At 36.0% G+C, this 27,859-nt stretch overlaps 1 protein-coding gene across 1 annotated transcript; it reads right to left on the bottom strand.

The window, feature by feature from the left end:
- On the bottom strand, positions 1 to 27,854 carry NCAPG (non-SMC condensin I complex subunit G). Its single transcript, XM_035569019.1, has 21 exons — positions 27,476 to 27,854; positions 26,764 to 26,973; positions 25,648 to 25,876; positions 23,929 to 24,074; positions 22,955 to 23,039; positions 19,878 to 20,070; positions 17,463 to 17,612; positions 15,473 to 15,613; positions 14,356 to 14,479; positions 12,846 to 12,935; positions 12,530 to 12,709; positions 12,083 to 12,193; positions 9,817 to 9,936; positions 8,020 to 8,256; positions 7,508 to 7,689; positions 4,655 to 4,829; positions 4,099 to 4,260; positions 3,085 to 3,256; positions 1,543 to 1,635; positions 1,030 to 1,105; positions 1 to 354 (listed from the first exon to the last, which is right to left on the bottom strand). Exons 1-21 carry the CDS (start codon positions 27,584 to 27,586, stop codon positions 228 to 230), a joined length of 3,114 nt encoding a protein of 1,037 aa, XP_035424912.1. The 5' UTR covers positions 27,587 to 27,854; the 3' UTR covers positions 1 to 227.
- Positions 27,855 to 27,859: the final 5 nt, after the last annotated feature.

The raw sequence follows: 27,859 nt of genomic DNA on the forward strand, positions 1-27,859 counted from the left end.
TTTGTTCAGGCAATATTTTAATGTCATTTTATTACAAGAATGATGTGCTTCACATGGCGAAAATAAACAAAAGCACCTTTTTAAAAAAAGTTCCTATAAAAATCTGGAATTATAAAAGATTCAATATTGAAAGAAATAAATGAGACTAACAACAAAATAGATCTTACTTTTTCAAGTCTGCTGTTAACTACTAGCATTACCAAAGGACATTTTTTCTCATTTTGTCTTCATTCATCTGCTTCCCCACTCAAAAGGCTTGAAAGATTCATTCTTGTTTTTTCAAGCGCCAATGTTTTTGCTCGTCTTGAAGGCCTTGAACTGGGCACTGGGACTGATTCTGGAATTTCATCACCACTGAAACAGAAAATATTTTAAATTATGACCAAAAAGACTAAGCAAACTAAAGAGTTTAATAGAAAAACTTGAAATCAGTGTATAACAAAATCTTGGTCTTAAAGAGCAAAAGGACTTCTTACTGATTTTGTACTTAGTGGGTTACTTGCTTGAAAAAGACAGATCACAACTGAAGCGCATAAAATTACAGAGATTATATTTTAATCCTACAAGATCTCAAGAGAAGGAATGCCACGCGTACATTCATTTATCACTCATTTCTAAATGTTTATTAAATGTTGAAAGACAGGAACAAAAATAGCAGCCAGAAATTTGGCGGGGGGAAAAAAACAACACAAGACAGAATCCTTCACAGAACAGTTATTAAAACAAAAAGCAATTGAAAGGAGAGTAATGCAACCAAAAATTTATCTTTTGACAGACAGAATGTATGTTAACTGTACGTACTAAGTGTACGTGAAAATTAATTACCAGGCAATAATAATAACAACAACATTTGAAGTTTTCAAACCTATTACATTTCAAATGTATCAGTTTAAAGAAATGCTTTTTCTTAAATATTTACTTTTGCATTAGGTTTTGAGAAAGAAAAATATTCCTTTCTAGTGAAGAATTAAATTGCTTTGCTGGAACTGCTAGAATCATGCTTTTGAAGGTGGAAAGTAAACAATTTACCTTTCACTACCAGATTTTGCAGTTGTGCCAGTTTTTCTTCTGCTCACAGACCTCGCTTCTGCTGCTTTTCGTTGTCCTAAGTATAAACAAAAGTCTTTTTGCATCACATTATTTCTTTTGTTAAACCAGTTTTGTATCTTTTCCTCAGTGTTTGATGTTCCATTTAAACATATAACATGCAGTCACCACATTAGATGGAATATTTTCTTTAGACAAAACAAACAAAAAGCCCACAAGATACTTCTCACATAAACATTTGTACATTATTGTAAGTGACTGTGACCAAATTATCTTGAGATTCCGTAGTCACAGGGAGTATTTTTTACTTTTATTTCTCATTGGGAAAGACTAACAAAAGCCTCCACAAAACAGATGATTTTAATCTTTTAATATTTTTTTTTTAAAAAACAGATTACGAAGACTGAGTTCTTTAAACAAAGTGAGAGAGGTTCACAAAAATAATTATTTTATTTGAAACAGATAACATTATAGCCAGAAACATCCAGTGCATACCTCTGCCAGTTTTGTTTCTCGTGGATTTCAATTTTGTAGTAGCTTTACTTTTAGCTTCATCAACTGGAGTATGAAGAGTATCTTTGGTATTTTCTGTTAAAACAGAATAATGCATGCAGAAGTCATAATCATCTTTCAATTTATCTTACGTACTTTAAAGTATTATCAGTACACTTTAAACATTGTATGGCTTTTTATATACTAGCCAATTTTAACTCCACTTTTTCCTTAAACTAGAAATTAATTAATAAGGCTAGAAAGCAACTTAAAATGTCACTCAGCCATAACATTGTCCCATCATAGGTCAATCATGTGTAAACTATTCCTGACAACTATTTAGCCCTCCCTTAGTATTTCTAACAATTTTAGGAAGTCTTTTTCTTCAGCAATTTATGTTACTGCTAGGAAGTGTTGTTTTTTTTTTTCCCTAATGTCAAATCTAAATCTACTTTGCAGCAATTGAAGTACAAAAAGTAAAGGGTTTTGCTCACAGCTGTCATTTCCATATTTGAAGAGGTAAAGATTGGATCATTAAAAATAAATCGAACTTACTCGGGTGGCATTGAAAGAGAAAGGAAACAATACTTTTCTCCTACTGCTTGCCTAAAGTGCTCAAAATTCTTCTTTCATGAGAAAAATCATACCAAAATACTATTAGCTGTTAGCAGAAAATGGTTCACCTAGAAATACTTCTGTTGCTTTCTCAAAACCAGCTAGCTTCTCATCCAATAATATTTCAATACAGAAACATAGAACATAGAAAATTAATTTGACACTTTCAGAAGCAACAGATCAAAGCCTTGAAATAATCCACTAGAAAATAAACTTTTTTTAATGGGATATTCTGCTTAAAACAGTTGCATGTCAGTATCTTTGCTTTATTGCTTCAGGTAAACCTAAACAAGTTTCATCTGATTCTTTTTTACTAATACATTAGACTTCCTGTGCTACCAGCAAAACATACTCTGCTGAACCACGTGCAGCCACATAAGCTGTTCAGACAGCAGAAAGTCTTCCAGCTACTTCCACTTCAAGCTCTTAAATAGCAATAAATAGAAATCTGGCTCCAACATACGAACTAGTAATAAGGAAAGACCAGTGTCAACAGTTCAGTGTATATCAACTGTACATTGCTATAATACAGTCTCCAAAAAGTACAGGCATGGTAATTCCATAGTCCATTGGAGCTGTTATGAGCCACATTCTAAAGCTGAGTTAGTCAATACTATTTAGCAGGCAGATGAGTATGACAAACAGCTTTAAAAAAAAGCTAATACTTTTTTTGTCAAAAAGAACTATAGGTTAAGACTCAAAATACACTGGTTAAACTAGTACAATAAGGAGAGAAAAATCAGAAAAACTGATCACGAAGCAATAAAAAAGAAAACGCTTAACAACAAACATATTAAACAGGATACATTTTTACTAGTTACCTTTTCCACTTTTTTTCAAAAGTGGATTCATTTAGGAGAGGAAAAGCTAAGACTTCTTTTCATACAATCACTCAATTGTACCTACTGAAATGCACCTCTCCTGAATTACCTTCTTCATTTTGAAGAGTGTTTGCAGATAACGCAGTGCCAGTTTCCTGCGTCCCTTCAGCGAGGCCTGTTTCCTCTGTCTGTTCAGAGTGGCTTTTGCTCGCATTAGCGCCTTTGGTCAGGTTCACCTTGATCTTCTCAATAGCTCTTTGACACAATTTATCTTTCACTTTCTGGGAAGAGACACTTAACATTAAATGCTACTTAATTTTACAACCATTCCTTTTATCAAGTTTACCCATTAATAGGATTAGTTAAATTTACTCTAAGAATGACAGAAAGTGTCACAAAGTTGATTACTCTAGCTGAAAGGAGAAACACTTCCTCCATCAACACTTGGCACAGAAACTCCAGAAGAATTTTTATTTTCATCTTTTCAAAAGGAAGCCTGAAAAAGCACTAAAGTTATAGAACCTTTCCAGGTGAGTCCTGGAACATTGCTACTTCTTGATGATATGCCCAGAGGGATCAGGACTCTCCAACATTTCAGGATAACACTGTCGTCCTCTGTCCCACTCCCAAATTTTACTTTATATTTACCCATAAAATGGATAAATGTAAAAACTTTCACAGACTTGTAATCCCTTCCTACTTCATCTTAAACCAAGCACCCTTTTCATGTTGCCTAATGATCTTAGTTACAAAGCAAGTTAAGGCATAAAATTTCAACTGTTAATAATTAACTAAATAAGCCATGCAAACTGTGAAAGAATATTCAATTTTATTTACATTTAAAGACTAAGAACTAACTACACACCAGTTACCATAAGACCTTACAGTTTTGAACTGTATCAACTTGGACAGTTATTGCTATCTATGGTAGCTGAAATACGAAAAACTGAGCTGAGACCACTGTATAACTTACATAAATAACCTCATCAAAATGAATTTTTGAAAGACTGGTTAAAAAATTCTGATCACATTGTCATAGTAAACAGGCACTTTGTTTTTAAGCATTTGACCATTTGATAGTAAAATAAAATAAAAAGCAAGAACCATGTTATTTATGCCCTACCTCTAGAATCTCATCAAGCAGAATCAGAAGATTCTCTGTGGAAGAACTACTGAGTTCTAACATACTTAAAGCTTTTGCATAAATACGAACATCTGGTGCAGTTGGGTCCGTCAAGATTTCATTGCAAATTTTCAGTGCTAAACTATCATGCACTGTGAAGTCCTGTAAAGGAAAGAAATCGATACCTGAAATTTCTCTGAAAATTATTTACCAAACAATGAGGTCATGCTGATTTAAGTAGTTAATAACTAACATTACATAGTAAATATTTTCTTAAAATATAGAATTTTGACTATGTACATTTTGTACAATGCATTTTAAAAATGTTTTTCCCTATACAGATAATTAAGGATGGTGCAAGTTCCTGCTAGCATTACCTAATTATAAGAGGGAAGGGGATGGAGAGAAGGAGAATCAAGCTAAGTTTTCATTGCCTGAACTGTCAACTGCTTAATCCAGACTCTGACAGTAGGAATCTCAGAAGGCCCAACAAGCAGCTAGCAGTTCTTAATCTCTAGACACAAATACTGCTTTCTTTCAATTTAACCCATTGTACCTGATAGTCTAGAGACTTTTTGACCCGAGGGTTCAGTCCACTTGGTCTGGTCAGGTCCACTAATAGTTCAGAAACATTACTGATGTCTACTTCAGCCAAAGGGGAAGTTGCAGGAGCATTTAACAGCGTTCGCAGAGTTGGAAGATAAGCTTCCTCAAAGCATTCCTGGTTAGACCTGTTTCAATTGAGTCAAACATTAGCAGCACAAGGAGACAGAATTAAACATTAATTCACCCCTAAATTTTCTCTTCTATGATTAAAGTTCACAGACCCGTTACAATATATTTTAGTTGTCAAAGCAGAGGGGGAGCAGCCAACCTTATTAGAGACAGGCAGCAGAATCAAGACAACAAAACTCACTTCACAGAACCAACTCCTTTTAAGTCTTAGCTCATTGTTTTTTCAAGGAAATTTTAGGTAGCACTTGTATCTCTGAACAGTTTGGAAGTTCATCCTTACCACTAAAAGCCTAACTGACATATACAGACAGATACTCTCTCAAGGGACAGAAATACACTTCCCTATATCTTTCCTTTTCTTGTGCTCATTCCTCCTTCCTGCTAGTATTTTTCTTTAGGGGTACATATCTCACTGTAAGAAAAACAATGCGACCTGGCAAAAAAAAAGTGGTGATTAACAAGATTTTGAAAGAAATACTTGTGTTTTCTTCTCTCAGAAAAGTTTGTAACTCCTGCCAAGCAAGCCTAAAAATCACGTAGTTGCACGTGGTTTTGCAGCAAGTTGTCTAAAGGTGTAGTTCCATGAGATAGGTAAAATCAATTTAATAGGAAAGTTGCCAAAAAGTACAAGGTACTGGTTGGTGAAGCAAAGCTTTTTTTAAATCTCAAATAGTTGTTCACCTCCTATTTGAACCCAACTAACTGGGGAAGAGAACTAATACAGTAAATAATGATTTCCAAAAAAAAAAATCAGCTTGCTTGCCCCTAGATGCAAGTCAAATGAGCTGACCAAAAGACCTTGTGAGCACTATAACTGGGGCAAGAAAATACAGAAGCAAAAACTCCCATTCAGCAGTTTTATGCTTTAAATTGGCTGAAGTACAACTGAAGTATCATTCAGATTATTTCCTGCAAGTTAGAAAAATAAAATAAAGTCTAGTAGCATATAGGCACAAGGCAGAACATTTTCCTCCGAGGCTGCCAGGGAAATTACTCTTTAATAAACATTCCATGAATAAGAATTGTTCACCAGTTACAGGACCCTGTCCCTGTTACTAACGTGCCATGCCATTCTTTTGATATGACAGAATATTACTTATAAAAGCCAGCAGCAACATTTGTTTACCACACAAAGTTCAAATATTAATTTAAAAAATTAAGCCTCTTAACTATATCTGATCAGAGGGAAAAGTCAGAGCAACATGCAGAAAACAGAATTTAAAAGTTCAGCAATAGAGCAGTACCAAAATTAGGCACAAAACCCAGCCAAAACTCACACATTTGCCTTTGTTTTCCTTTTCTGAATGGCAACTTTGCAGACTGCTCTGAATCAGCTGCCACAGGGTAATTAATAGTTCTCTTCTGAAAATACAGTATTGGTAACTGGAGACACTCCATGATTCATCTTAAAATGAACCATTTGTGAGATCCAGAATGCAGGTAATGTTCTGGACAGAAAGTTAACGAGGTTTCCTATTTTAACAGAGATTCTGAATTAGCAAACCAGACTAAGATTTAGGAATTTTTTTTCTCCATTGATTTTTCTACTTTTTGCTCAAAGCACGCACCCTGCCCCAAAGATCATCTGTGAAGTGCAAAGAGTTGCCTTGCTCACAAATTACTTTGAAATACACAGAATTACTCAGGTGGGCCTCAGGGAGACAATCATTAGGACTCATAATAGAGAGAGAGATACATAGGGTCAGAAGACTTTCACAGGTCAAAGAGATCACCCGTGGTAAAAGCCTATGCTCATTATTCAATATCAAAGGTACTGGAAGCATATGAAATTAGGTTTTTGTTACCTATTTTCAATAGCACTTAAGCAGGGAAAAACACACACTGGAGTAGACTGGTTACTTTTCCCATCATTCTTCTGAGAACAGCAAAAAAATACTCAACCCACCTCTCCTTCCCCACAACCAATTCCCCCTTGAACTATGCCACTCTAACTGCGGCAATTTATACACCACAAAAACTTGAATTTGTTTTGGAAAAAATACATAAGGTACCATGTAATACTGCTAAATTAAATCTTAGCCATAAAAAAGAGGGGACGGGGAGGCAGAGAAAAGCCCAGCAAGTTCAGACTGGCAGCAGCTGAAAATTAAGTCAGAAACCATTCTGAGCAAGTAAAAGGACTTGAGAATTATTATTTAAACTCCTACCCCCTTAGATAAACCCTCTACCTCCTCTGTCCACTATCAAACTAAACAGAAGATTTTGAATCTTCTGTGCATTTAGTTTGGCGTATTCTTTGGCTAAGAAAACAAAAAAACAGCCTGTTTCTTTGAGAACTTGCTGGACACTGTTTATTCTATTTTGAACCATGCCTGATAGCTGCTCTTAAGTGACAGTTCAAAGCCCACCTGTAGTGTTCAACAGCATAAATAAAGTACATCTTTTAAAACTAATCTTTAAACTGAATATCCAGAAGAACTGTTTCACTCAAGCAGTCCTAGGAAAGAAAAACATAGGTCACAGAGAGAGAAGGAATTAATGGAAAGTTTTCAGAATGGTCATGGGTTGAGAGTTTACATACATTCAAAAGTAATATGCATAGGGGATTGAGCTAGACCATTAGGTCTAATTTGCATTTGTGCAATTTGAAAAGGGTTGCTAAAGCTGCTAAGACAAACGTACATTTTCACATAATATTTTACAAAGGCCATACCTATTTGCATAAGCATATAACGGGAAGAAAACTCCCAGACAATGCCTAAGCTGAGTATCCTCTTCAGTCACAGGATTATACCACAACAAAACAAGACGAGAAAGAAGTTTGGCACTAATCAGCCTCCCAGAGAACATCAGTTTGGCTATGCCTTCTGCAGTTTCTGTCCTAAGTTCTGAAAACTGAAGAAAAAATTGATCATATACACAGCATACCTACCACAGTGTCAGCATTTTCACTAATACTTCGTAGTAAAATAGTCTACATCCTATTGCAACTACCAATTCTCTACATTCACATATTTGCACCTGTAGAGAATTCAAAAGTTGGCTCAAAAATAACATTAGTCAGTATCAGTAGCAAAGTTATATTGTTTTAGGGCAACCGTTCTAACATTAGACCATTCAATTACACATAATGTAATGTTCAAATGCAATGTAATAAAATGGTAAGCCTTCTGCAAAATTTATTTTAGAACAAAAACAAGGCATATTCTGTAACAAATCTCTTACCTCGCTGTCTAAAAAACTAGAAAGAAGCTGTAAGAAGCTCTGAATCGTAGCAGTCTCTTCTTCCCTCTCTGTTGTTTTACTTTCTTCCTCACGATTTTCAGTTCCAGTTTGTACATCTTCACTTTGAGACTCATTGCCTGGTCTGGCTTTGAAAGGCTCAATCCCAAACAGCACCAGCTGATCAAAGACCGCCTTTAAAGCACTGAGCTTTATCTTTATATTATCTATTTGTAAAACCTAGGTTTAATAAGGGAAATACATCCATAATGTTACAGCATACCAATGTTAAGCATAAGTGGATATTAGCTTTTTTGCTTCAGCAAGATTATCCCAAGCACTATACAAAGTTTCCTAAATTAAACAAATTTCAGACTCTATGAAGGTATGATATTAGATGAAGCTTAAACTGCGATTTATAATATTCTGAGAAAGAAATTACATAGATAAGCTGAGAAATTCTATTACCAAAAAATAAAAAAAAATAAAATCTGTCCAACTTCACTCACAGAGGGCATGCGTGTACCATGCATGAGATGTAACCTTATCGTTCAATTTCTAAGCAGATATTGGACAAACAAAAAATCTTATTTGTCTGTACTAAATTCATAGTATTAGGCACTACAGAAAAAACACTAACATAATCCTTGCTCTAAAAGACTATCGTTTAATTAAAAATAAACAGTACATGAAATACAGCAGGCAAGTCATAAAGGTGCACAGGTTATGTATTATGTTTCAAGTCAACATTCAAGTAAAAGCAGATATGGCTGGGTAGCCTAGAGAGCCTGCACCTATACAAAGAATAAAGGTTTTAAAGTTACTCATTTCTGTAGGTACTAAATCTAAAGTTTAAGTTGTTAAAACAACTCAAATCCTCCCTAAACAATCTAATTTCTAATGAGACATAATTAAAGGCAGATTAAAAATGTTTTGCTAGCTTTTTAGGAACTCTAACTTCTGCTGATGGGTCTAGCATCTTGTCTGAGCAGAGCATACTATCTCCACACCTTTTCCAAATCTCATCCTTTATGGGAGTCACGTGCCTGCTGTCAGTTCACGTGAGCGTGCACAGGTACAAACTCGTAATAAAGTACAGGGAACATACATGCGTCTGTTAAAGCCAGGGTTTGAAAAGTAGACATCTTTTATACAATCAGTTGAGCATCAGAACATTTACTACCAAGATGGGACATGTTGGAATTATGCCATTCTCATGACTCCAGCCAGTGCATTCCATATTCATAGGTGTTTGACCATAATATTAAAACAAGCAAAACACTATCATTTGCTGGTTTTAATTAGAGTGTAAAACAATATTAAGAGCTCTTCCTTAACCCATACAAAATTAGTCATTTGGAAATTAAATCGTATGTCCAGATTACAGTAAGTATGCAACAAATGTAAGAACAGTCACATTGTTTAGTTTGTTTTCCCAAGAAAGGAAGGCTTACAGAATCCTACAGCTTCTCTATTCTACATTGTAATAACATATTTGACTGATTTCATGCAGACTTGGAAGAGAAAGTGAGATCTTATGAATAAAGAGTTCCTAGAAATTCTCAAAACAGGTGGCCTTACAAAGGAAACACATACTACCAAGATGTAATAACATAAGCTTAAATATTTTTAGACATCAGAAAAATCTACATGAAACTACACTCTCCAGATCCAGATCTTCAGAAAATCAGGAATCACTGCTACTCAAGTAATGTGTAGGATAACTTGTAATAATAAATAAAACCACTCTTGGATCTAAGTCACATAAACCATCAGTCTATTTCCCATCAGAAATTTTACCTGTAACAGCAATGCAAAGTGTTGTCGGGCAAATTCTTTGCTCTGAAGAGCACAACAACCCAAACACAGAACCGCCATGTTTCTCACAGCTGGATGGACATTTGCTATGCCAGGAAGTATCTGGAAACAATAATATTTAATTTATAATTGAAATACATAAATTGAAAATAGAAAAATCGGCTACACTGCTTAACTTTTCCTTACCCTGAAACTAGAAATAACGTAGTGCATTACAGGACTGGAAATTGGTAACTTCTATATACTCTGTTTATCAAGGCATAAACAGAAAGGTATTTCGAGTATCCTGTTTGAAATCAGCACTAAAAGAATGGCTCACATGAGCATTGTGCTTTGTATTTGTTTTAATAAACATTTGTTTTCAAATCAACTCAAATTGACCACTCATTGTGAAATAAATGACAAACCTAAACATTTCTTCATAAAAGACATTATCATTCTTGCAGAGAAACAATACCCAATTTCAAATTGCAAAATACAGATGTGACTTCCATTTACTTGGAATAGTTTTGAGAAGTCAATGGTAAGAATCCACGTGAAAGAAAAGAGAGGCTCCATACAGGAAGTATGCTACAATGATGTCATTCTATACTTTGGCATTAATTGAAGAGTTTAAGTTTAAAAAACAACAAATAAGATATACTAAAGCATGTAATCAGTGAAAACCCAGTAGGAACAACAAAATGAAAGCAGGATCTTGGAGAAAGAAGACTGGAATAAACAATGAATGTGAGAATTAAAGAAAGACCTAATTAAAAAGAAAAAGGGTTCTGTGGGACCTATCAAAACTGATTTCTTAGAACATTATTATATATCTGAAAGAAATCAGGTGTGGTTCCACAATATTTAAGCCAATCTAAATTGGTGTTGTAATTTTCTTTCCAGTTTGAATTTTAAGAATGCCCATACTGAGTCAAATCATCTGGCCCATTGCCCTGTTAATAACAAAGATCAAAACCAAATTCCTACAAAGTATTACGTAAACAGGCTAAGTAGATTCTTCCCAGGAATTCTTGACAAGGTCCCAGCAATTCACAGCTGAGACATCAGAGCTGCGAGACTGTTTTATCTACCTAATTTCCGTAATATTTATTTTTCTTGAACTTACTCAATGTTCCTTAAAATTTATGCAAGAGTTTAGCATGCACACATCCTGTGACAAGGAATTCCACAGATTACATATTAGGAGAAGAATCAACTCATTTAATTCATTTGTTCTGAGCTTGCTAGTTGCTAGCTTTACCTGGTGATCATCCAATCCTTATTTACTTTCCCCACAATATGCATGATTTCTGACCTCTCTCTCAGATGCTAACCTAAGTCCTCTTTTTTCCAGGTTACAAAAAGGTAGCCTATTTAGTCACTCTTCATTCAGAAGCTGTTTCGTGTATTTCCTTGCTACCCTCCTCTTGACCACTTCCATTTCAAATATAATCTTTCTAGACAGAGGGGATAAGAATTGCCTTTAGTATTCACATGAGGATGTACCACATGTTCATACAGCAGCACATCGCTTTTTTCCACGTGGTTCTCTATTGCCTGCACAGGAAACAGTTCAAATCTTCTTGAAGCAGCACACAGTGATAGCTAAGATTCTGTGTTATTTAGAAACATTTGTCTTAAAATCCACACCCTTCACAACTAAAACTGCTAAGTACATTTTGCAGACTATAAAAGGCCTACCATGCCATTACATTCATTATTCAGTACAGAAACATTTTGCTCTTCAAAGGTGCCAGGAAAACAGAGGCAGAAATGCTCTACAATAAAACATCTTTGCTTGTACCAGGCAGGGATGAAAGAAAAGTCTACAAGGGCTCCAGCCTCTTTCCGATGAAGAGCTTTTGACTAGCTCCAGACAAAGGTACCTTGGAGTTCTTTATTAGAGATGTCATACCATCAGCTAATAGAAAATCCAAGTAATTAAAGTACAAACAAAGGCAGTAAGCAGATGCGTAAGCAGCACACTAGAACTCAGCACTGTCCACCACTGTCAAACATTAGTCAGCTATTTACCATATTCCCATTTTATTTTAGTAACTCTGCTGCGTCCAGTTCTGATGTAGATTCTGAGCTCAGAACAGCATATCTGGACTGCAACTCCAAGACACTCAGTTTTGGTAAGGCTTAAAAGCACCAGACACAGCACAACTCTGAAATAATCACAAACCATCCTGCCAGCACCCAAGTGCCAACTGTGACATATCTATTTTTATTATAATGTAAAGCAGTATTTATTATTACATACCATAGATTCAATTAGTTCATTAATGGTTGGACCAATTCCTTTAGAAAGCGATATCATCTTGAGAAGCTCATAACACATCAACAAACACTTCAACAGTGTTTCAGGATCATTCTTCAAGGTGAGTCAGGAAAAAAGAAAAAAGTCATTATTAAAAACTGTGGCAGTGATGAGAACAGGGACATTAATCATAATTATTTCCTACCCAAATAAACATTTCCTGTCCACTACACTTGATTTGCAAGATAATTAATCAAAATTAATCTGTAAGCAATGATGAAAAGATTCAAGTTTCATGTTTTCAGTTGGTTAAGAGTAAATACAGCAAAAGCAAGATCCTTTTAGAATTCTTCAGTCATTCAAGGACAAAAAAGAAGCTTACTGTAATCCATTTTGAATAGACATCAAAACACAATTAGCATTTGGTAATACAAGATGGGAAAAAGAAACCTTTTCCACACGCATTTCTTTAATTTCAGGTTGCTCTACTTCTTTTATCAGATCGGCTTTTGTGTGTTCCAACTCAGTTATTTTCTCTTTTAATACAGATGCTTTATTAAAATCCTGAAGAGAAATGCATTCTTCCAAAGCCGTTTTTGCTTCAAAAAGTTTCACTTTTATTTGAGCCAACTGAAATATAAAGTACAAGGAAAACATTGCAATATTATAACTTAAGTTATATCAGACAACATTAATCAATAATTCAGTTACATAAAACTCTTATTTGACGGATAAGTTTAGAAAATATTTTTCTTCATTTGCCTACCTTAACCTCTCGCTTTCTTATTTCAGAAGCATCAAGAGGCTGGTCAACAGTAGCAATCGGCTCACGAACCTCCGAGGTGATTTCTGCAATCTGTTGTTACAATCAAAATATCAGTGCAAGTAACTTCAGCTTAGATGTCAGATCCAATGCATTTAATTTTTTACAGACTTAAGATACCATCCTTCTGAAACTTCTGTGCAGTTTTCCTTAGTTGTTAAGTCACTGCAATAGAACGTATTTGACTGCTATTCAATGACAAGTAGCCTAACCATCAAAGTCCAGTGTCTTCTATTGTTAGGCAATTATTTAGTATGTTGAGCGTTTCCTAGTGTTAGCTAGGTAAACAAGAAAACAGAAGACTGCATATCTTTTAATAAGTTACGAGTTTCTATGCTGACAATACATAGGCACTGTCTCTAGGTCTGAACACACATTTAAAAAAGAAAGGCTAGTAACAGGTGTAAGGGTTTGTTTTTTTGTTTGTTTTTAAATCTGTTACTATTTCAGTCAAAATACAACTAACACTATCATTTAAAGGTCTATAAACCGCCATACATAGTATGAGGAGCAATATAAGTAATTGAATTCCGAGCCAAATATATGTGTAGAACTGGAAGCAGAACTAGTCTGAGGGTTTTTCAGTTTGTTAGAGGTTTCTTTAAGGTGACGCCCGTTATGTTAATAAAAATGAAATGAAATATAAGGAAAAAACTAAAGAGTGAGATGAGGATAGTCTTAATTTGATTTGCCTTGTATCAGATTGACTCAGTTTAACTTCTGTTTAACTCAGTTAACTCTAGCTTTATCCAATAAACAGAATATATTGAATCAGTGCATTTCATCAGCACATTAGAAAAGCGTACATTTTCTGTTAGCATTGTAGCACTAAAATTACTATAGCTCTCCCAACATAATCAGGGAACAAACCTATACCCTAGCTTTACCCACTAGACTGAGGCTTTCCAGACGTGGTCTCTGTCCATAAAGTCCAAGACTCATTTAAAGTATTTGAGCAAAACCAAGAGTCCATGTTTCAGGAGTCAAGTTGAAATAATTATGCTGCATATAGGGACTCTGCTATATAAAATACTTTTCTTATAAGGATTTTTAGAACTGCTCTCAGCTGAAAAGAGGGAAGAAAAATCTGAGATCTGGAAATGCATACTATCCTCATTTTGAATGTTCTAGTCAAAACCAGTTGGATCTAGTATGACAAAGGATTTTGAAACAGGCCGTTGAAGTGTAATACTTTCCTAATTTGAGGATTACGTTTACAAAATCAGCCAAATACTCTCAAGACAGAGCACTTCATATCTTCATATGGGCACAAAATGCAGCGATGCCAAGAAAAAAAAGGGGAGGAGGCTGGTATGGCAGGGAAGAACATAAATATGTTTCCAAACTAAAAATATCTTAATTCCTGATATTTCATTTACAATAATTTGTAAAGGCTATTTGATATACAGAGAAAGCAGAGCCCAGAAAACAATGAGCCTTTGGAATTACTTACAATTTGAATCCTTCTGTCATCATCCTTAATGATACTAAGTAATCTTTCCACAAGCAGAGGCACAAGGGCTGTTGAAGTGGCAGGCAGAATGAGAATCCTTTGTAAAACAAGTAACAGATGCTTTCTGCATTAAAGAGAAGAAAAAAATAAATCTGCTTATTCAAGAAAACTGAAGATATTTAAGAGCTATTATTTTACCCACTTTGAGTTAGTGTTATGGATTTATTACAAGAGAAACTTCTCTATACAACTACTTAATTGCTGAATGTGCTTCCGTACTTAGTAGTATTTATCATCTCCCAATTTCACCTGATCTCTCAATTAGAAAATGCTATTTTTTTTAATCAGTTCTGGCTATTGTTGGAAGAAAGATCATTCCAGTAAAAAAGCAGTGAAAGCGTTAATAGTATAGAATGCTTCCACAAATTATCTGGGTGGAAACTTAAAAGAAAAAAAAGAATAAAAATTAAACTATCCTGACAGTCAGGCAAAACACAGAACGCATTCCACTGAGGGTATAAAATTGTTACCACGTTTGTACTATCATGATTTCTATTTTTCTGAAAATAGCTATGATGGTATGAACTTCTAAATTTATTCTCTTACTACTTCACATGCAGAGGCCATTCAAACTTTAGATCATCATCTAAATACCTCAGCTAACAGTCCCATTCAGCATGACATCTAAAACATCTGTACCTTTCTAGGCTTTAGCAAATTGGGCTTAAAACTCAAGAAACTCACAAGCTACTTACTACAAGTAATTTGTAAGACCGTGATCCATTTATCTCCTCTTATTTTTGATATACTAAATTCCAAATGAACAGACTTGTAACTTCATAATCTCAAGAACGTGTTACAAAAACAACCAATTTTCGTCTCCCCAAACAATGTTATATGTGCATTAAACCTCATTTTTCCATAAAAGCAAGCAGGCAGTATTTTGCACCCTTTGGGGAACAACTCCATTAAAGAGACAGTGCCTTTTTTTTTTCCAAGTATCAGAGAACCATATTTTGTCCATTTGATCAGGTCATTTTCCCAACAGAGACTTTATGCCTCTCCACAGGCATGTGTGTCATAAACCTAATAACACAGATTTTCTATTTAAATTTACCTTCCTCCCTCTTCGGTGGTATCCATGCAGCCTATAATATGAGTCAGTTGCTGGCCTATAAATTCTTTTGTCATCAGGTTTTCGAAACAAGTGAAGTCTTCTTTTTGTTCTTCACTAAGAACCGGCATATTTTGAAGGTAACTGAATAGAAACAGAACAGATAAATTACTTCAGAATCACTGTTGGAATGAAAAAACACACCACAAATACATGTTCAGAAACGTTATATTGGCTACAAGAAAAAAAAATCACTAAAATATACATCTTTTAAATTATGCATCTGATCAAGTATGCCATCACAGAAGAACAACAATCTGTTGTCAGATGTGCACAGCCACATAGCACAGAAAGTGTAATCACTATCTTGTTTATTCATTTTTCTAGAGTCACTGTTCTTTAAATTTTATCTACTAACTTGAGCGTGCACGCTCAGAAAATCTAGCGTGAAGCATATCGTGTATGACGTTCAATGCTGGATATAATGTAATATATAAAAAACAAATATGAGCTTTGAAAAAGATACTTATTTTTACCATAGCATTGCATAACCTTTTCAGCAACAGCTAAGTTTAGCAATTTTTTTTTTTAATTCTTCAAAATTAGGAAAAAAGCTTAGCACACAGCTACTATTTAAGGCCATCTGAAATTACAATATAGGCAGCAGTTGCTGATCATTTAACAGTAATGTAATTTGCAACAGATAATATCTAAATGAAGCTTACAATCCTATATTTGTTCTTAGGTGTCAATGACTTGCAGTTTCTTGCTCCTCCTGATGCTTTCACAGTGCAAGTAAATCAAAGAATTCACCAGAACTATAAATCTTAATTGAAACAACTGTTGGCACTACTCACCAATGAACAGTTTAACAGTTGATACTACAACCAAGTACCAGCAAACCTTATAAAGCTTCCTCAGTCTCTTCCTTAAAGGGAGTAAGATTAGATGGAACAAGCTTTTTTTTGTTTGTTTGGAGAGCAAATGTTTTGTGGACACTAATTATGAACTAGAAAACTTTTACCCACCAGACCGCGTCCACATTTCTATATTAAAGAAGTACAGACACTATACAGTAAATGTTTATGAAAGACATTAGCACATTCAATGTTGAAAAGTGGCAACAATTCATAGGAGTACTATTAGCATACTACCACCCTACTAAAGAGAGAAGAGAATATGCATTATTCAATTGGAAACATCTATCAAAGTACTACATTCTTCAGCAGAACTGATTTATAATCATTTTTGGAACCTTCACTCTACATTTTACAAGTGTAATACCTCCATTAAAATTTCTCAGCATTCCCCACGCTCATAAAATTTGAGCTGAGCTTATGTTTATGTTAAGACTGAAAACTTTTCTGGATGAGTATCCCAATAAAATTTCCTTTCTTCACTTAGGTAGAAGATTGACTTATCAAAATATCCACAGTTGCTCCTTTGTTAAATGTTCTGTAATTGGCTTGTTCACTGCCTTAGAACTTAAGTTTTTGGGAAACATGCCTGCTTGAGCAGGGAGACAGAGGGGAATGTACTTTTGGTTTCGAAAACACTTCTGGGGAGAGTAGCCAGATTTTAGTTTATTTTTACAAGTTACCAAAACAAAAAATGTGTCAGTTTCTGCAAGCTCTTTGCCAAGCATACAGCAACCTATGTACTAACAGATGGACAAAAGAATAGCTGCTTACTACAGAACAATATATTCTATTAGCTTTAATGGCAAAGAATTATATGCAATCAATTTAGAAGTCCATCTTGCTCATAATTAAGTAATGAGAAAACCATTTTGAAATATTCTATCTGCTTTTTACAGTTTTTGTTTAAAAGAAGTAAATCCTCTCAGAAAAATCATTAAAAAAATCCCCAAAATGACTGTTCAAACAGAATTTTGGTTTTGGAGGAAACTTGAGGAGCTGAAGCATTCAACATTCTCTCTTTTAAAAATATCTATTTTTTGTGGAATGCGAGAAAATTTTAAAATGTAACGTACCTTAATAAATAATCTGCATATACTGCTGGTTCTGGCAATATCTGTTCTAGCAAATCTTCACCTTCCTCAGCTTTTGATTTCAGATGTTCACAAAGACATCTCCAGTATAACACATTCTCAGCTGTTAAGTCTTCCAATGGAATCACTTTTCTTAGCAATAAAATAAAAGCATAGAGAGAAATAAAATATGGCCAAAGACAATAAATGCAAAGAAACAGTTTCCTAAGCAGAAAATAAAATCCTGTCAAAGATGCTCTCTATAGACGTACTTATAGACGGACAAAAATAACTTCTTCCATAAATAAGGACATAGAACAACTTGAACCTCTCACTGCATTGAGCTTTTCAGTGTTTTAGATTAATGCTGTTCACGTTCAGTATTTTAAATCAAGGTCTTCCGTTTGCAGAAACACTCTGCTCAGCCCTTCTGATCTCCAGAAGAAGCCACCTAGGTCTAACTAACTCCATGAAGCATTACCGTGTCTCTGCAATTCTGGAAAACTAAACTCCATTAATCTGCAGAAATGAATTAACTGCATTATTTTTCAGCTTATCTTTGTGAATTGTTTATTCTGTTCTTAACAGAAGACTTTCACAAAATATTCCAGTAGCAATAATAGTATGTCAAACACAAAAAGTAATTATCAAACACAAAAAGTAATTAACTGCTTCTCAACATCCTCTGCAAGTTTAGCCTCAGTTTATCACTCATAGGAATGGCACTCCTTTTCCACTATAAGCTGAGCACGTTATTTGTTTTCAGAAGCAGAAAATTAAATTGTGCATTGATTCTACCCCAAAGTGACACAGCATATCACTGTCAGTGGCACTTCAGCATTTAGCACTCACTGGAATCCCATCTTGTTTGCAGACTATCAGCAAAAATTTTGTTTTCCCTTTAGGTTGCTCATCCCACCTACCCCCCCCCAAACAAACAAAAGCACACGACAAACAAAACCACCTTGGCAATATGTGGATGAAACTTCAAGCTGTAGCCAAAAGTATCATGCAAGAACTTGCCAAATGTTTTGCATAAATCATGTAACCTCATTACAAGCTGAATAATTTCACTGCTTCTCAAAAGGTCGTTAGTCCAACAGATCTACTTCTTCGAGATTTTCTTTTAGAAAGGAAGCCTTGTTTTGTGGAGGTTGTTCAAAGTCAGACTGACAAGTCCATAACTATATAAATTTTTCCTTTGAACTTCTTAAGATATTGGCACATTTCCAGAGGCTGTAAGGAAGTTATTTCCCCATTATTGGTGCTACTTAAAGACAGACAGGCCTGCATCTGTAGCTTTGGGGTACAATGCATCTAGCGTCTACTGATTTCAAAATATCAGTCATAAGCTACTACAATAGAATGCGAGACACTTCATATGATGGCATTACGCTTTTTTCCCCAAAAAACACAGAATAGATTTTTGTTAACACCTTCTGATCATGGACATGTCATTTAAGTTTATCACCTAAGATTTTTAGCACTGTTAATTACCATTCCACTCTGGTTTCAATTAACTCAAGCCATTTCTTCTCATACCATTTTGTTCCCCTTAGTAATTTCCCTATAGTTTCCAATTCATTTTTCCCCCTTTCATTTTATCTTTATGGATCTTAATATTTATCAAGGCATCTTCATCGCATCTTAGGAGCTCACTTAGTCAAATTGTACCAAAAGTAAACACAGGAAACGAAGCCTCAAAGCTCTGTTAAGCCTTGCTAGTACAACTGAAATACCTTCAAAAGAAGGCTGAAAAAAGCTCAGTAACTCTATTCTGATGGATTCTCCAATCAGTACACGGATAACTGGAACAGCCCCAGACTATGCCACTCCTAGGCCAGCAAAAAAGAACAGAAGGAAGCCAAGGAGGGCTAGAGAAAACGGGGGCAGGGGGGTGGTAATCAAAAGCCTTAGTGGGGACAGGAAGGAAGAAAAAGAGCTCTTCAATATCACAGATTAAGAGAATACTTTACACCTGCAAAATTGTAATTTAAGAGTATTGCCTTTATTTTAAGCTGTACAGACAGCACAGGGAAATAAAAAAATAAGAATTAGTAAATCCTATTGCTCATAGTAGAAATTGCTTTGTTGATGAATTCAAGAGAGGAGTAAATACAAACTAGTTTTTTGGGGTGTCTAGGAAACAGAAGTCAGAGACATTTTACAGTTTTTCCTTTTGCTTCATCTGCCACAATCATTTTCAGCTGAATACTTTAAAAGAAAAAAAACACAAAACCACATATCCAAAACACTTAAGGACACAAACACCAGGGATACACCATAGCTTACATTACAATATCAGTCTCCTTATAACAGGCAATAGTTATTCTGCTCCCCATTCAGATAAAACCTTTAATTTAATATTTTTCTTATAAACAATATTCATCTTTCAGAGAAGAAAACTAATCTGCATACCTGCTGTCAAGGTTTTTACAGTTCTGAACATTGTCACTAAGTGGAATTAATGAAAACACAGCATTCAGTACTAGAATGGCCACTTCTGGGCAGTTTTCCACATCCAGTCGATGAAGCAATTCTAAAACATCCCCTTCAGTAAACTGTAACCAGGCTTGAAGCAATTTCTTCTTCATTACTTCCTTAACAGCATCTAATAATATAAGAATTTAAACAATTTAAAATAGGTTTAGAAATATCAGCTTTTCCACATACATTCACAAATCGTTTTATTATATGAAGGCCTTTTAGAATTAAGTTACTGTTTAGTTAAACTTATGATTCCTTAAAGAAAAAAAACAGTTAAAAACCTACCTGTGGGGCACTACCATGTATTTGACACAGTATCATTTTTCCCTATAAAGAATAAATGAACCCTCTAACCAAAAATAGCTACGCCTACAGATAGCACCTCATCCCAGAAAAACTATGAGCCATTAATTCTTGTAAAGCAATGAAACATTTCAGGGAAGCGTTGTTATATACCTTTTCTGTTTTAGGCATTTAGTAATTAGCCACTTCAGAGGCAAGATACTATTATGCAGACCTTTGGTCTGATTTGCCACACAGAATTATTGTGTTAATTCAATTATTTGATTTATTAATTCAATTATTATGTGTTAATTCAATTATTTGAATTGTGGATTGTGAAATTTACATAGAAATGCTTCAGGTACCCTCTTCCCATTGCCACAATGAACAAATAGTTTCAGTATCAGTGGAGTAAGATTCATCAAGAAAAAAAAAGTATGGAAACATCTAGAATACATACATAGATTTCGGCAGGGGAACAGAACGTCTAAGAGTCTTTAGTTATGTTTTTCCTTGCACCAGAGTGATTAGAGTATGTTCTTAGGACCTTTCATTAAACAATATCCAATAAGGGAAATGGCAAAGACCATACAGAGTGACAACATTCATCTTTCCTGTTATACAGGAGTCATGAAAATAAATACCGCATGTCAATAAGAGTTCAGAAAGTTCCATAAAAGGCCTCAAAAGAGCTTAATATTCTATGAATGAGAAGCCTCTCCAAGAAGTAAAAGGCATAAAGTAGTAGAATGCAGTAGCATGAAAGAGAATGGAGAACTGACAGCTAAATACACCCTGAAAAGCAGAATTAGACACAATATGGATGATCTTTTCTAGGTCTGGTTTAAATACAACCCCCCCATTCCAACACAAATAAGGAAGACATCCAAAATTCCAACCTAGCAGTCTTGAATGAAGAGATTCCTCTTCTGTTAGCTCAGGACTTACTCAAGCAGACAAGTTCAATAAAGATACGCACATTCAAGGTTTTGCAAGAATTTGCAAAACAGATCAAAATGAGGGAAACCTAATGGATGCGTGTATAAATGCAGCTTATTTGGAACATAAGCCTCTTTTGCCCAGCAAAGAGCATACGAATCCAAGGAGGCTACAGACCCTGGCAGGTATTTTCCCTTGTAATTCTAGGTGTCAGGAAAAACAAGTCCTCAATAGCTGTTATGAAGAATCATCCTAAGGAAGAGAGAGGAGACAGAGGGAGTATCTTCTCTGAATCAGAAAAGAAGGTAGTTCTATGTCTAACACCTCAATGTCACTGAAATAAAAGCTGTGTAGAAAAGTCTGTCTCTTCTCAGTAAGGAAATACAGCAAATTCTTGTTCCTTACAGGAAGGATCAGAGAAAAAACTGGTCAAGGTAGCTTCCTCCCCCAGTTTTCAAAGATTACTAAAACAGAAATGCATTCACCTAAAAGACAAAAGTTACCAGTCAAGATCAAGTATTAGTCTCCTTTTGTGGGGAAGAACAACAAACGAGAAGTGGCTGGTGAGGTCAAACAGCAAACTAGTATACTGATAAGAAATAGTAATAGAATATTTTTTCAGTGTTGGATTTCAAAAACAAAACCTGAAAAACTTCATTAAATTCCTATAATTGAGAGTAAATGGGAAAAATGCTGATTAAAACTTATACAGAAGGATGACTTCTTTTTAAGTGTAGTTCAATGCAGCATAAGAGAGCACTCAGCTAATCCTCTCCTCCATTGCTATCAAGAACACGATATGATGTCCAGCTAGCCAGGAGGAAAGGTAGCTCAGAACACGTGCACATGTGACACTCCTTTAAGAGCTCTGGTTACCAGTGACCATAGTACTTGTCTTGTTCTGCAAGGGCATACCCACCTAGGCCACACTTCTCAAAATTCCCAGGCAGCATATTACTACGCAAGGAAAATTCTCAGAGTAAATTCCAACAGGTCTTAGTACAGACTTCCCAAACAAAATACCTGAATAACACAGTAACGCTCAGTAAACTGTGAAACTGATGTGTATAATTACTACTGTTGCAAAAAAAAAAAGTCACTTCCCAGGTAGGCAGGTCTAATTCTCTGCCAGACACACATGACCTTTTGGTGTTTTGGCAACAACAGCACACTCAGTTGTCGACATGTTCTGAATGGCTCTTTATATAAAAACGGTACAGCACTGAAGACATCAAAACGAATAAAGCTGCTTCATGACGAAATGAATGAAGGTCAATCAAAAAAGAAGTAATATTCAAGATAGTTAAATGACAAATCGAGAAAATTTCTCTGAACTTACATAACGAACATTTTAAAACAATTTCCAAAAGATATTAGAGTTACATTTAAGTTCTTTAATATACATAGTGGTCACAAAGACGTATGTAATGAAACATTTTTGTTTCACAATACACTTAATTACATTTTTTCCACTTCTGTGTTTAATTACATTGTGGAGTGTGTTTGTTTCTTTCAATTTTTATAGAATTCAGTCGTACTTTAGAGCTCAGCAGCTTTCAAGTTTTTTCAAAATGCAATCCTTCTCTGTTTTATCCACTATCAGAGGACTGGAAACCAAAAAGCTGTAAAGCAGAATTTCTTGCGCTTAACCATTTCCTGACAGCTCATGGCTCCCTTTGAGCTCCTTATTACTGCCATGACAGCTTCCACATAAATGAACCCCACTACATTAGAAAGTATTCTGTCAAACATTTGCATTAATATATTTAAAAAGGATGATCTCTTACCAGATCTGTCATTAAGTCCTTGTTGCAACAATTTTACTCTCTGTGCTATCGAGAGAGCTCTCACATGAACTTTTTCTGCCAAAACCTTAAAAAAAATATATTAAAATACATTTCTACAAATTTTAATAACTGAATTCATGAGCTAACCATGGGTCTAAACTCTCAGATTTATTCATCCACAAAAACTGCAAGGCAGTAAAAGCCTGCAACGCCATTGTGACAATAAGCTAATAAGCAGATTTTAGTTCATGGAAGAAAATATATAATGCAGTTACAAATAGCTCAGAAACTTGGCTACTCAGCTCCTGTGCGACACCTGGATATGAAAACAACTCTGTTGAGGTTCAAGAGCACTTAATACCACCAATGAAATAACTAAAGTATGTATTTTTCTTAAAGGCCACTAAAGTAGAAAATCTAAGTTAAGCAACAACGGATTAGGTTTGCGTGTAAAAAAATGAACATTTTGTTAGAAGATCTTGCCCTACAATTTCTAAGGTGCCTGACCAAGAAACGTACATGTGATATACATACATACATATATATATATGACAGCACACATTCTTGCCATTTACCTCTACTTGTAAGCACAGGTAACGATTGATTGGGATACCAAAAAATGAAGTATTTTACACATTTTACTGCTGTGATTCTAACTTCAATTACCTATTATGTAATAACAGAAGAAAAATTGCTTTGCAAACATCCTAACATGTATGCAGAAAATAGCAGACTATGAATAATATACTTGCTACTTTCTGATCCTGAAGAGCTGAGTTCTATCAGAAATGTAATTTTTAATCAAGCAAGTTCCTGAAAATTTGTATTCAATCAGTCTCCTCCCCCCCCCCTTTCTGGTAAATGAAAATGAATTATTTAACTGGTATTACCATTTAACGAGTGAAACATGATAAAAGATTTAAAGCCTTTCCCTAAGCTAGTGTTTGAAATTAATTATAAGTGATGCAATTTACCTCATATGCCAGCTTCCTGACAGCTTCCTTTACATCCATAGCGCGGCCTACAATTTTTGGCAAAGTCCTTGCTGATGGAGCAATACATGACAGCACTGCACGTCTCACTTCTGAATTCAAATCATTTTCAAGCAGTGTGTTGTAAACTGAAAGTAAAATAGTACTAGGTTTTTGTAAGAGACTGAAGAATTTGCATTACAGAAAAAATAGAAAATACTTGAGAAAAATGAACAGGTGTTATTAAATTCCTTCAGCCTTTTGCACAACACTCAATATAATTTTAGTGAACAGTTTAGGGTCACAATCAATTGTACACTGAACTGTGACTTCAAAAGTAAATCAACTGCAGAAATAGCATTGGCAAACGTAGAATCTTCAGACTCTGAAAATCACTGCTCTAGATCCTACCTAGAAATAACCACTTTGTCATTAACTGACCAAAAAAAGTTTCCACGTGTTGGCTCCTTGCGACCTCTATTCACTGTCAACACATCCTCATCACCTTTGAGGTGGATCTTCAAATTTTCCTATAAATTGAAGATTGACATCTCCATGTGAAGAATAGCTGGCAGTTACTGAAAGAGAATATGTTAAAAGCAGAGTACCAAGCTATTGTATTGAGGAGGAAAGGCAGGAAATCTACTGAGAAATAAGGATTCATCAGGCTTCACAAATAAGGTACATGAAAGCTTCGGGGAAAATTTTCTGAAGGTGTTAGAAAAATAAATTAGAATGACAGAATGATAAAGGATTGTATTGGTCCTTTGCTTAACAGGAAAAAAGGTATATATCTCTTGCAATACTTTTGATTATATTCTAACCACGTCTTCAGGCAAAAAGTTAAAAGCAGCAACAAAAAAAATTAAAATCAGAGAATACTTGAACTCTCCTTCTTGCTCTGGGACTACTTTGATTCATTATGAAGTTTATATGCTCTTAAGTAAGAAGCTTAAACAAAACATTTAGAAAACAATTTCAAAGAAGGTACTTAAACAACAAAAAGAACCCAGCTAACTAACGTACTCTAACTTTAACAAACGTACAGTCCACCTACCATAGCACCAAACCTTGAGGTAGAGGTCTAATCAAGAATCATACTGTCCAGAAAAGAAACCCACAGACAGCATAAAAACAGCATGAAGAAACCTGAGTTCTAGAGGCACTAACCTCTTAAAGAAACCGATCTACAAGCAAGACGAGACTCAACAAGAGTCAGGGGTTAAACATACTTAGGTCAACAATCCCGATAACCAATTTGCCTCTCTGATACAGCTGACTGCCATCATTTGGACAAAAATCAGCTATTCTATTACCATTTCTAATCCTTTAAGTGTTTTTGTACAAATTCAGGTCAACTAATAGTCAACGGCAGACTCAGAGTCTGAACAGAGCAAGAATACATTGCATCTCCATCCCAACTTGCAACGCACGCCATTACCCTTCCTATTCCACAAATCCCACAAAGTTTATAGAACAGCCTGAGCCCAGTGTGATTTAAGCCCCAAAGGATATCTCTTTCAGGCAGTTCTGCCTTCTCCCCTTGAACATATGCAACTCTTGTAAATACAACCTCCACTCACAAGGAGATCCACTATTTACTAACAACTGCATGAAGAATGCCTCTAAGAATTGCTTACTCAATGCTTCAAAAAAAAAAAACATTTTAAAGTAAATCAATAAGTTCTTCTTAAACAAAAGAAAATAAACAATACTACTTACTATTAGCAACAGGACAGTTTTCATCTTTAGGGTCTTGAAGTCTCGACAGGGCCAAGACAGCTTGAATTCTCACATCCGAAAATTTATCTTTAAGTCTAATCATCATAGCTTCATTAATTTTATCAAATAAATCATCGTCAATCTGAGCATTCTCTGGCATACTTCCCAAAAGCTTATTAACAAGCTGGCACGTTCGAAACCTAACTGCATGGCTGTTTGCATTGTGAGACTAGGGGGGAAATGGAACAGAGTGGGGAGGGAAGAAAAAACAAGAATGTATACTTATAACCACATTTTTTACATTTCCATTACAAGGTTATTAACATGCATGTATTAGAAGTTAATATTCTATGTAGAACATTAACTATGCATTTCTATATTTCAAAAACCCCTTCCTATTTTAATAACATTAAAAATTCACAGCACTGAAAAACATTTATGGCCCACCACGTATAATAACAGCACTTTACGTAACTGGCAATGCCTTCACAAAGGAAGAAACATGCTCACTACTCAGTGCAGACCACTACACGAGCTAACTTAATCCTCTGTCTCCATAAAACATTAAAAGAAAAAGAAAACAGTAACAACAACTAGTGATCCTGGCATTACCATTGATTTTTCTATGTCAAAACAATAGTTTAAAAAATAACAACTCTATTTGTGCTTTCATGCTATTGGAATTGACGGTCTTCTTTCTACATATAACTCTTGCAATAAGCAGAGATTAATAATACCCATGCCACTCACACCTATGTGAAAAATCTTGTGATATTTTTACTTGTCAGTGAAGCAATATAAATTAATTTCACACTTATAAATGCACCCACAGTAAAGCCTTTAATTACACACCCCGCTGCCAAATAAGAAAACAATCCATATTTTCCCAGAGGCTTAACTTTTAAAATCTGTTTTGCGCGGGGGGGGGTTCTTCCCCACCTTTTTTTTGTATTGTGCATGTACGTGTTTTTGTTTTGAAAGTCATAAAGCACTAGCCCTGCCTTTCTTTCACTTTGAAGTTTACAGTTTGTAGATAACACCATAAGCGTGAGCAAGTTTTCCCCACCATGTAAAGTTTCCATTTGTCATGTTAAAGATATAATAGTATTACTGTACCTCAAGCAGAAAGTTAAACACATAATTCAGAAGCAAGTTATCTTCTTCTCTTTCCTCGCTACTCTCCCCTTCCTCCGGTTGATAAAATGAAGTAACAAATTTAGCCACAAAATTGATCAGCTGCTCCACTGCTGGTTCCCGTTTGTAGACTATCATAGCATACTTAAGGAAATGAATGAATTTTTCATGGAAATCTGCCTTATCTTCCAACTGAAAAAAAATATCAAACCACAGCAAGCGATAACTACCAGGCTTATCCTTCAAAAGCAGCCTTTAAAAAACGGTTTTATAATCGGCGCCGCTCATTTAAATGTTTAAAGCGCTGACGGCAGCAGGTCAGGTATAATAACACGGAGTATTTCGGTTGGTTTAACAGCCCCATTGCCCCTAAGCCTCTACACAAGGCTCCGTCCTGGAGCTGCCGGTTACTGGCTGCAGTGTCGGTACCCCGCCGGCTGCCCTGGGTCTCCGTCACCCGCTGTCACCCCGCCTGCTTCCCCGCTACCCGAGCGCCTTCTGGCCCCATTTTCCCCTCTCAGCTCAGAGATTCACGCCCCAGATGGGCTCCCTACAGCAGCCTGGCGTGCCCTGGCTCGTCCTTTAACCGCAGGGCTCCTCTGCGGCAAACTGAGGGGAGAGAAGGCTGGAGAGGCCCCCCAGGGGACCACTACACCACTTTTTCCCCCTCAGCCTCCGCCGCCCGCTCCCCTACCTGGCTGTAGGCGCTCCTCAAAGCCACGACGAGCTTGGCGTGGTTCTGGTGCGGCTTCTGCGCCAGCCGAAAGGCTTCCTTCACTTCCAAAGACTTCTTTGCCACTCCCATGGCTGCGGCCGCGGCCCCGGCCCCGACCTCCCTTCACGGTCCCCACCCCGGGCTCTAACGACCGGAAAGGCGGCAGGAGGGCACCAGAGGCGGCCGGGCTGCGCCTCAGGCTTCCCTCAGGGCTTCCCTCAGAGCTCCCCTCAGCGCTTGACGGCACCGCGCGCTCCCCGCCAACCGCCCCCAGCTTCAAAATCGGCGCGAGCGCCGCCGCCCGCTCTCGCGAGAAAAGCCGGCGGCGCGTGCACGCCCCCGCGCGCGTGCTCGCCTCCGAGC

Source organism: Cygnus atratus, chromosome 4 (assembly GCF_013377495.2).
Source record: "Cygnus atratus isolate AKBS03 ecotype Queensland, Australia chromosome 4, CAtr_DNAZoo_HiC_assembly, whole genome shotgun sequence".
Lineage (NCBI taxonomy): Eukaryota > Metazoa > Chordata > Aves > Anseriformes > Anatidae > Cygnus > Cygnus atratus.